General features: G+C 52.4%; 2 protein-coding genes across 2 annotated transcripts; both read right to left on the reverse strand.

Moving 5' to 3' along the window:
* Window positions 1-8,750: 8,750 nt before the first annotated feature.
* Window positions 8,751-9,679, reverse strand: N7446_012578 (uncharacterized protein; the record flags this gene model as incomplete). The annotated part of the gene is made up of 2 exons (XM_058521320.1): window positions 8,751-8,836; window positions 8,974-9,679. 2 exons carry the CDS (start codon window positions 9,677-9,679, stop codon window positions 8,751-8,753), a joined length of 792 nt encoding a protein of 263 aa, XP_058366686.1.
* Window positions 9,676-10,431, reverse strand: N7446_012579 (uncharacterized protein; the record flags this gene model as incomplete). Its single annotated transcript, XM_058521321.1, has 1 exon — window positions 9,676-10,431. The coding sequence occupies one exon, from the start codon at window positions 10,429-10,431 to the stop codon at window positions 9,676-9,678; it is 756 nt and encodes a 251-aa protein (XP_058366687.1).
* Between the last annotated feature and the right edge of the window lie 698 nt (window positions 10,432-11,129).

Below are 11,129 nucleotides of genomic sequence, written 5' to 3' on the forward strand. Positions count from 1 at the left end.
GGTCTTTTGAGGCTGGCTTTCAAACCCGGGACTCTATTTACGGGTTACCTGTTCCATCACCCTGCTGGGCAACTCCCGCGCTCTCTCCCTCTCCTCCACCCTTGCGCCCCAAATATTGCGTCATCCAACCTCGACCCAAGAACGATGGTTCCAAAGCCGGGAAGGTTGATAAGGTCGTACGAACCAAGTCTAGCAAACGTCAGAAAGGTGAAATGCGCCGAAGTAGCCAACGTCCAAATAGAAGCAGCGAGCTTAAGCCCACTCAACTAAAGGCCGATACCAGCTTGGTATCTCCAACTAAGCCTGGGAGAGAGAGGTTTGGATTCTCATTCATTTGATACTGTCTCATTTCACGTCTGACCCGAGAAGCACAAAATTCAGTACCGAGCCCTGCAACCAATATACGGATTCCGACTTGTGCTCGAGCATAAGTCCCTACCTTCACTCCTGGACCGATACCGCCTGTAAATGGCTCTGCAAGCGTAGCGAGGATCGAATCGTCAGTTTTAACCGGCGATGCATCCGGAGCGCTAGTCGGTGGTCGGCCAACAGATCACCAAGGCTTACACCAGCACATTACCCATCCAAATAATCAGCAGCGATGGCCAGGCTTGTCATTTAGGATAAGCCAGAGCCACAGTCATATGGAAGCAAGCTACACTGGATTGGCAGCGCTAGGGCTCCGAAAGGAATATGATTATTTGTGAATAATCATGAATATCTGCGAATATGAATTAAATGAATTGAATAATATGAATATGAATAAGCCCTCTATTCATGTTGAGATAGGTAGTTGTAGTGTTCTTGTTTTTGGTTGCTATCAAAAGTGGGAACCCCGTCTATTTAAATGTCCATCGCTAGTCCTGCCATAAGCTTTGACCACCGCGATACTCAACACTCCCACTCGATGGCCACCATCACCAATGGTGTCAGTGACTATGTGATCGCGGTTGTGACGGGTCCCATTAAAACCTTCAAAAACTTCATTTGAGAAGAATGGAAGGAAAGGGTACCCTGCGCCTTAGTCTTGTTCAATACAAATATGATAGGTTCTATTCGGGACTGTTGCGCGAGAGCCCCGTGCGTCGGGCCCATGATATTCCGTGCTGGACATCGCACGCAAATATCGCCTGGCCATCCCCTCCCTCGAAAACAACATCGTCGTTTCAAGGGAGAGCCGGGCTCTCTCCGCGACGGTTTCTTCCCGAGTTCCTTTTACAATGGTGCGCCATAGTTCGGCGGCCCCCAGTCTAACCCCTGGGGGACAGACCACCCTGGGCTCCTCGATCTATCCACCAGAGTATATATGGAATTCCCTCTCCGACTCCCAGCGGGACTCACTCATCTCCACTGTGTCCGCGTCCCTTGTCGCGGGCGACGGGCAGCGCAAGCGCCCACGTTTAGACCTCACTGCGGAAGAGGATGCTGACGACGGTAGGGTCCCGTCTCTTGTTTTGCCAGTCCTCCCCCGCTTCCCCGGCCTCGACCGTGCTGCTATTATAGCCGTTTTCGAGCACACCTTCCGACCAAAGAAGGACCTCATAAAACTCCGTAGCCCTGAGTTCAAAGCCTCGGCACCGGATGGCGAGTCCTTCGACTTAAAATCCACATCATCTGGCCTGCAATTCCGCAAGGTAGTCTCAATCAAGGACTGGGGAAATGACGCATCCCTCTGGGCCCATTGCTTCAGCAATTACGTCGCTGTCTGATGCGATTTCTTCGCTGCTAAGCACCCGTTATGCATCAGTGGAATGGTCCTCTTCCACCGTCGCATTTGTGACCTTGCTAGGGCATATAAATGGCAGGACTGTATCCTGCAAAATGGCCCTGGACCACCACCAGATGGTCGTCGATAAAGGCGACCTCACCGTTTCCCTTAGTGACTGGGAAATTGGGAAAGCCCTCGAAAGCTCCTACCTTCGCCCGGACAACGTGCTCCCAGCAAAGACGGCGCCGACTACCCCAACCACACGGCCAACGCGCTCTCCCGCTGCCCCAAATAACGATACTGTTATTTGTGAAAAGTTCAACTCTCCTGGCGGCTGCCACTGGCGAACTTGCCACCGCAGACACGTCTGCTCTAAGTGCGGTAACGACCATTCCGTGATGAGCTGCAAAGTGAAGGCAGTGAGTTAGGACCGCGCCGGGGTCGGCCCTGCTACAGGTCAAACGCTGTCGCCGCCAACTAGCTGGCCAGCCCCGCGTCCCAACACTTCTATTCAGTTTGAGGTCTTCGACCCTTCCCTCCCGCCCCTACATGATTCCGCTTCTCCCTTCGTTGCCTCAGCGTGGGAAACCCTCCTTGAACGCTATCCTGGCAATCTAGGGACTATTTGCAGCGGCATCCTTACATTCGGCTGCCGCCTCGGTTGTACGACCCAGCCAAGATACCGTCGAACTCCTAATCACCGCATTGAGGAACCCTCTCTTATCACCCAGAAGCTCTCTGATGACCTATTACGTCGTCGGGTGCAACCATCCACTGGCCCCGTCGTTATTTCCCCACTAGGGCTCGTGCCTAAACACGACGGGAGCTGGCGCCGTATCCATGATCTTTCCTACCCGCCGGGTCGCAGTGTTAACGAGTCCATCCCCGACGCTGCCTCTACTATACAATACATTTCTATGCATAACATCTTCGATCTTATACGCACGTCTGGACGAGGATGCTATATCATCAAACGCGACATCAAGGATGCCTTCCGTAATATTCCCGTCGCCCCCACTGACCGGCCCCTCCTAGCCTTCCCGTGGGATAGAAAGACATACATGGAGTGCTGCCTCCCATTCGGCCTTACAACTGCACCTTTCATCTTTAACCTTTTTGCTGAGGGTCTTAACTGGCTCCTGACTGCTTACTTGCCTTTGGCCTCTATCGCTCATTACCTTGACGATTTCATCGCTATTTTTCCTTCCTCCGTGGGAGGTGTCTCAAAAGCCCTTACTGCCTTCAATACCGTATATATTCCTCTCACGGATGCGTTAGGCATCCCACGGAATGACTCGAAAGACGCTGCGGGTACCGTGGTCAGTGTCCTTGGGGTCGAAATCGACACGACACTTCTGCAGGCCCGCATGCCTCGCGATAAGCTAGCACGCGCATCTTCCGAAGCCGCGTCGCTACTACAGCTAGATCGTGTCTCGCATAAAGCTTTGCAACGTGTAGTCGGTTTCCTCCAACACTGCTCAATGGTTATCCGTCTCGGCAGAGCCCGCCTTCAGTCGCTCTACAGCGACCTCGCATCCTTCCCGCCTCACCAGCGCTCCGTCCGCCGCCTATCCCATGATAGCCGCGGGGATCTCGCGTGGTGGAGGGACACTCTCCCGTTATTCAACGGTATCTATTTCTTCGAGAAGAGCCGCCCCCTAGTTGCCCTCTACACAGACGCGTGCGACTCAGGTCTGGGCCTCTTCTTCTTCTATGCGCCCTCATGGGACTCCGCCGGGGACTGGATGTCTGCAGCGCCTCACCTGCCTTCCACCCATGCGGCTATTGTGGACGCCTCCTCCGCCTGCGGCGACGTGGCCCACATTAACATTAAGGAGGTCTCCGCAATCCTGCAGGCCTTCCTCCTATACAGCCCCCATTGGGCTCATCATCGTGTCCTCGCTTTCACGGACAGCGCCGTCGCGTTTCATGGCCTGTCCAAGCAGGCACTCCGCGGGCCGGCTCATCGCCCTCTGCTCATGCTTTTCAGCATAGCAGCCGCCCTTGACATCGAAGTCCAGCCACACTGGCTACCTTCATCGGAGAACCTACTGGCTGATGCACTGTCCCGTTCCGATTATAGGATCATCGCTGACATTTGCCCACAGTGGACGAGCTCCTTTCCCTTGCTCCGCCAGCCTGGTTCTCCCGGCAGCCTATTTTCGTGAATGCTGGCCATGCAAAGCTGGTCTGGAACGGCCTTGCAGAGGGAACCAGAAGAGGATATCGCTCTGCGCAGCGCTCGTACACCCGTAGCTGCGCTCTTATTGGAGTGCAGCCGTGGCCAGCCACAGCCCCGGCGATCTGCACTTGGCTAACGGAACGACTGCTGGGCGCGGGTAGCTCCCCACTGGTGAAGCCCGATTCAGCTATGTCTGAGCTCTCGGCTCTCCGCGCGTATCATATCGACAACGGTCTACCTGATACAATTTTTGACCTCCACGCAAAGCATTTTCGTCGCATGGTTGATGGCGCTCGCCGGCTGCAACCTCCCCGCCCAAAGCGGATTCGCAACCCAATCTCACGCGCCTCAGTTATAACCCTTTCGGGGAATATCTCACACCTCCCTGCCCAACCGCTAAGGCTCTCAGCGGCCCAGAAAAATGACCTTAATCTTGCCGTGGCTGCTCGCATTGCCTTCGCCGGATTCCTTCGGGTCGGGGAATTTACATACTCAGCTGCCGACCTTAGAAACACTCAAGTCTTCACTGCTACTAGGTTAACCCGGGCGGATATCAGGTTCTCCCCCACCATGGACCACGTCCTCCTTACCTTGAAGAGAAGCAAGACCGACCGAAAACACGAAGGTGTCAATATTGTCCTCGCACCAACAAACGATGCAGCCTGCCCCGTCGAAGGCCTTTCTAAGCTATTCCTCCATGACTCACAACCTACAACTGCTCCCTTATTTACGCTCTCCTCTGGCTCCTTTACCTCATCCGCCTTCCAACGTGCGGTTATCTCTAAGCTCAACCGCGCCGGGGAAGATACCACGGGACTTAAGGGTCACAGTTTCAGGAAAGGGGCAGCACAACACGCCCACGACGCAGGCTTAAGAAATGACCACATCCAAGCCCTCGGGAGATGGTCTTCCGAAGCCTTCCGCCTTTACTTCACGACACCTACGACAACACTGTACGCCTGGAACCGTCAATTCCAGACCGGTCATCCAACACCGGTCTCATCTTCCATACCACCAGCCCCTCCACCATCCTCTTTTGGCCCACCGGGTCATTTGGGCCCGCCTGCAGCCCTCACGGCGCTGTAGCCCTCCCTCAACGAGGCCTACATCGCCAGTGCTCAGACCGCAGGTGCCCCGTGTGGGCCAAAATATCTCATTCGTCTTCATTTGTGCCAGTGTAGCAATGGTTGGAATAGAAGGTGTAGCAATCACTCAACGCCAAGCCCTTTCCGAAACCACTCAAATCTTTCCCGAGCAAGGGGTTTGGTGAACCCATCAGCAATTTGTTCTGTGGTTGGGATATATTTGAGCTTCACTGTTCCGTTGTCTTGGACCTCTCCCTGCCACTTGCGTTGGATTTCCATATGTTTTGTGCGAGAGTGGTATTGTGGGTTCGAGGAGAGAGCAATGGCCCCTTGGTTATCCCCGCAGATGATCGTGGCGTTTAATCCTTGATTCATATTCAATTCGTTGAGGAGCCTTCTCAACCACACTGCTTCTTTGCTGGCTTGTGTCTGCCCTAGAAATTCGGCTTCGCACGTTGAGAGGGCAACGACGCCCTGGCGTTTCGATTGCCAACTGATGGCCCCACTTCCAATGTTGAAGAGATACCCAGCTGTTGATCGTCTCGTGTCACGACATCCTCCCCAATCTGCATCTGTGAAGCCTTTCAGTTTCTGAGGCTGACCCTTGTACGCGAGTCTGAGGCTCTTGGTTCCTTTGAGGTACCGCAGGATGCGTTGAGCGAGTTTTATGTGTTGGGGCCCAGGATTTGCCAGAGACCTACTCGCCACAGAGACTGCGTACGCGATGTCCCCCCTGGTTCCAAGCATGATGTACATCAGAGATCCGACCATGCGTTGGTAAGAGGTCCTCTGATCTGGAGGGCACGTGTAGTCTGGACTGTTCTCTGGAAGCGGTGAGGTTTCTATCGGCGTGCTGATGGGAGCGCAGTTGCCAATATCAAATTGATGAGCAACCTTGTCAATGTATGCTTCTTGACTGAGGGACAGTTTCCTGTTTTGGCGGTCTCGCTGGATGGATATCCCAAGGTAGTAGCTGCATGGGCCCAGATCTGTCATCTGAAAACGGTTCCTTAGGCTCCGCTTGATCTTCTTGATCTCTGCGATACTCGGACCCACGATCAGGAGATCATCAACATATACCGCGATGTACATATTGCTCCGAACGAAGATACCAAGATCGGCGGTGATTGGCTCGAAGCCAAGATTGCGCAGGAAGTTCGTGAGGGTCTGGTACCAGATGCGAGGAGCCTGCTTTAATCCATAGAGGGCTTTTCGAAGCTTGCAGACCCTTGGGGTGCCATCCGTCATGTGATGGGGCTGTTCGACGTAGATCTCGTGGTCTATATGTCCGTACAAGAATGCGGTTTTGACATCCATTTGCTCGATCTCGAAGTCCAGGGCCGCTCCGATTGCGAAGAGGGCTTTGTAGCTCATTGGCTTGACAACCGATGCAAAGGTTTCATCATAGTCAATACCGTCTTCTTGTGTGAAGCCTCTCACCACCCATCTGCTCTTATGGCGGAGTACTTCGCCGTGAGGTCCTCGTTTGAGTTTGAAGACCCATTTTCCACTGAGAACTCGCCGGTCTTTGGGGGGATCAACAAGCTCCCACGTTTTGTTTTGCTTGAGTGAGTTCACTTCTTCAAGCATTGCCCTTTTCCATTCGAGCCAGCTTGTGTCGTTCTTCGCTTGATGCAGGTTCTTTGGCTCAAAGGGTTCTGTTTCCTCTGCAGCTACCGTTAAGAGTGTTGGGATGATGTTCTCTTCGGGTATATTCATTAGTGCAAGCTCTTCTTCGCTCTCATCAGACGTGTCTAGTGTGACTTGTGGAGCACGAATCTTCATTTCAGGGTGATGATCTAGTGCTCCTGGTTGCACTTCATGAACTGGGTTGTCAAGTTCAAGTTGGAGTTCTGGATATCGTTGCCATTCTCCTGAACTTAGCCCTTGTTGAGCGTCGTCTTGTTGCTGATCGCCACCGGGTGGTGAGTCAATCCCAAGGACAGAATCCTGATAAGCAGGTGATAGGGGTCCGAGGGCATCGTCACTCCGTATGGACGACAAGGTCCTGTCTCCCTGTACAGCAACAGCTGGCTGCGAGTCTTCGTTACTCGATTGAGACGACGTTGGGGTTTGCGAGTTATCGTTACTCGGCTGGGTAAGCACTCGCGAGTTATCGTTACTCCGAGGCAGTATGTGCGAGATATCGTTTCTCGGCTTAGGTAGGGCCCGCTCCGATGGTGCCATTGACAATTGGCGCCCCGAAGCAGGCACGGATGCTTGCCGGATGCCTACCGACGGTTGATTTATTAGTCCCACCGTCTCACTCCCCCCTGCGGCAGCAGCCGTTGCCTCAGGTAAGCCTTCTTGTCTGGCTCCCACATCTTCTATAGTCTGTGTGGAGGGAGCTGTGAGGACTTCGTGAAATTCGGCGTTTGGAGTCCCAACGATTCTTCCGTCTTCCAGGAGGATACGGTAGTTGGTATTTCCTTCATAGCCTAGCAAAATGCATGGCCTTGTTCGCGGATCCGTGAGCTTCTTTCTTTGCTTTGGCGGGATCAAGTATTCCCCTTTGGATCCGATCACTCTGAGTCGTGATAGGTCAGGCTTATCGCCATACCACGCTTGGTACGGAGTCATGTTGAGCTTCGATGACGGCGACCGGTTGGAGAGGAACGCTGCGGTTCGAGCAATTTCCGGCCAGAATTTAGACGGCAACCTCGCATGTGCTAGCGTAGGCCCAACCCTATCGTAAATAGTCTTGTGGGCTCTTTCAGCGACCCCGTTCTGCTGGTGTTGATCCACTCCTGTCACCTCAGCTTGAATTGCGCGCGAGAACAACATGAACTTCATCTCGTCTCCCACATGTTCAGATATTCTGTCGAGACGTATTCGCCTGCATTTTCGTTCGGGGCGCTCATTGTGGTCGAGGAAGAACCGTAGTGATTCTATGACGAACTCTTGTCTTCGTGGTATAGGGATAATCTCGATCCAGCCCGTGAAATCGTCAACGATGGTGAGCCAGTAACGACTGCCGTCAAGGCCCTCGTCAAATGGCCCTGCAACGTCAATATGGAGGAGCTCCATTGCGTGTTCTCCTCTCCTGCTATTTCCTGATCTGCGGTGGGGTTTTTCGATCATTCGCCCCTGCAGACACGAATTGCATGGATGACGTGGCTCCATGTCCCGAACACCGTGAGCCTGCTTTTTGAGTCGCCGGAGATTTGCATCACTCATATGAGCAAGTCGATTGTGCCACAGAGACATTTGCGGGCTAACATGGTAAGAGGGAAAAGTCAGACTTGTCCACAGATCGAGTGCGTAGACTCCATGATATTCGTTGGCAGTATATAGATTCTTTTCGTTTGACTTGTTGCGAATGATAGCACTCCGGCTTGAGAATTCGACCTTTGCTCCTCGTTTGAGAAGCTGGAGCACCGATATGAGATTGGCGTGTGCAGATGGAACATAGAGGACGTTATCAAGCACAAGCCATTTCTTTCTGCCGCGTACATTACAAAGGATATTCACTGTTCCCACTCCCGAGGGAGCCGTTGAGGTGTCAACGCCTCTTAGTGAGGGGCCATGGTACTTGGCCATTTGGACAAACCTCGAGGCACTATTGCAGACGTGCTGAGCGCATCCACTATCCACGATCCACGCGTCGCGAATAGAGAGGGTTTTTATCGCCATCATTATGGGAATATGGTCGGACAGAGCGAAATTGCCCTCGATATCGTTTCCAAATGCTTCGTTGACATCTTTCTCGGAGGCTCTCGTCGCCATGAAAGTTGGTTTCTTCGGATCCTTTGGACCACCCGCATCGTCATCCTCGTCATCCGTCGAAGGCCGCTTCTTCAACTGTTTGCGTGTGCCCGTATGCATCCTGCCTGGCTTTGGCTTCGGTCCATCTCCGTCTTTCTGTTTCAGTTTCGGATTCTTGGTGAAACATTCGGAGTCAACGTGATAAGGTTTTCGGCAGAAGGAGCAATATGGGACGTTATCGATCTCGATTCGACAAGTAGTTCCATCCGACGACGGGATGAGTTTCTTGTTACCTGGCCCACGGACTAGAGCAAGAGCAGGAAGTGCTTGCGTCTCCATTGCTTGTTTACCCAATTGCCCCTTCCTATGCTCTTCCTCAATTGCCTTATTCTCGATATAGTCAAACGTGGGCGCCGCTTTCGTGACGTTCCCATTTGCGTCTCTTTCATTGACAAGGTCCATTTGTCGGAAGATATGATCGCGGAAGCTCTCGTACTCCGGACCGAGTGCATGCACGAAGAAAAATGTTCGTTCAATTTCGGAGGTTACACAATCAGGGTTAAGGAGGAGTTTTTCAGCATGGATCTTCCTGATCTCTGCTCCGAGGGCTTGAGTGCTCCCACACTTGTCTCTTGTAAGGGCCATGTATCGCCGTTGGAGGTTAACATACGTGCCTGAGCCTTCTGGTTTGAAGTTGTCCTTGACTGCCTTAAGCAGTACTTGGACTCGAGGAATCTCAAAGGCATTGATTCTTTGCGCCGCATTGTGTGTCAGCTTTGCCGTGATCATCGCAGAATAGAAATTTTGGCGGTGAATCCATTGCCGTGCTTCTTCCTCTTCTATCGGTGGAGTCGCTCCATCGTCGGCAACCGCAGATATCCGAATGAACTCATTGACCTTCTGATTCCACCGAAACCAGTCGCTGGCATTATCTAATGTTGGGATTCCGTTATAGAACGTATTGATTCCGAATTGCTCAAACTTTGTGGTTTCAGTCATGTCGGCAAAGGATGCTCCTCGGAGCTGAAGAATTCAGGGCTAGATATGTCGTTGGGCCGATCAGAGGTACCCGATTCACTATTTGATGACTGAGGCGAGCGCACCTCCAAGCCAAAGAGTTCAAGGCTTGACGCGGCACTGGGAAGACTTGAGACGATGGAAACGCTTCGATCTGATGAACTTGGCGTAGGCATCCGAGATGGAGGAGTATAGTCGCTGTCCGGGACTCCTTGTAGATTGAGAGAGTACTTGTACGATCTAAAGAAGTGGGGGAAACGGCGTCGGTCAACAAGATATCCCGGCTTCCTTGGAGGGAAGATTGAGGGTCTGTTTGGCCTGAGTTTGTAACGACTCGAATTGCTGTTGTCGGAAATGAATGGATCCCCTCCACCCGCAGGGCTTGGTGGGGTGAAGGCCAAAGTCTCAATGTTGTTTTCTGACTGAGCAAGAGTGCGATAGCGACTTGTCCCCTGTGCGATACTGGAACATGTGGGTTGAGCTTGGGGGGAACCTGAGAGGTTTTCTCCAGTGTTGCGAGGAGCGATGATTGAGGTGGTGATCCTCGATGCTCGGCGTATGCGGTCTTCGGTGGACAGGCGCCAGTAGGCTCCCAAGAGTGCGTTCGGAGAAAGTGATGGGAAGTAGGACGTTCGGATTTTCTTGAAGCGCCAATGGCGAGTGTATCGGAGGTATGAGAGGATGTTCAGCTCCTCGTCCGTCCAAGAGTGTCTCTTTTGTAGTGTTTTCCGCATTTTTCTTCCGAAATGGCATTGTGGCTGGTGACTCTGAGAAGATGGTTACCGAGTTTGCTGCAAATGGTGACATGTCCCGGCAGTAGGTAACATTTGCGGTACCTCATGCCAGCTTCATAGTGTAACCGTAGCAACAATGGCATACTGTCTATGACTATTTGCCGGAGAAACTCCCGAGGCTTGCTGCAAACGGTGACATGTCCTGGCTATGGGGACAACCCTGCGATACTCCGTGCCAGTGTGACAGTGTAACAGTAGCATTGATGGCATGCTGTCTGTAAGTCTTCAGTGAATGGAAGTTCATCCAGGTTATTGCTTCGAGAGGGTTTTGAGCAATAGAACTTCATATTGTTCATCAAGTTACTGAGAATATATGATCAGTTTCTGAAGTTCATGGAGTTAGTTTCTGATAGAGAAGCTTAGCTGTAAAGGCAGGGAAAGGATTTTTTTTTCTTGATATGCCTGCGTGCCCAAAGGTAAAGCCACCCGGGCTCATAACCTGTTGAGATAGGTAGTTGTAGTGTTCTTGTTGAGGTTACTATCAAAAGTGGGAACCCCGTCTATTTAAATGTCCATCGCTAGTCCTGCCATAAGCTTTGACCACCGCGATAGTCAACAGACACGACGCCTATCCTAAGTGAGGCCTGTTGCAATTCATATCTTCGTTCTACCGCAACTATTTGCAGCGAATTTCTTGG

Source organism: Penicillium canescens, assembly GCF_028828765.1.
Source record: "Penicillium canescens strain IBT 15451 chromosome Unknown utg000010l_segment0_segment0, whole genome shotgun sequence".
NCBI classification, from domain to species: domain Eukaryota; kingdom Fungi; phylum Ascomycota; class Eurotiomycetes; order Eurotiales; family Aspergillaceae; genus Penicillium; species Penicillium canescens.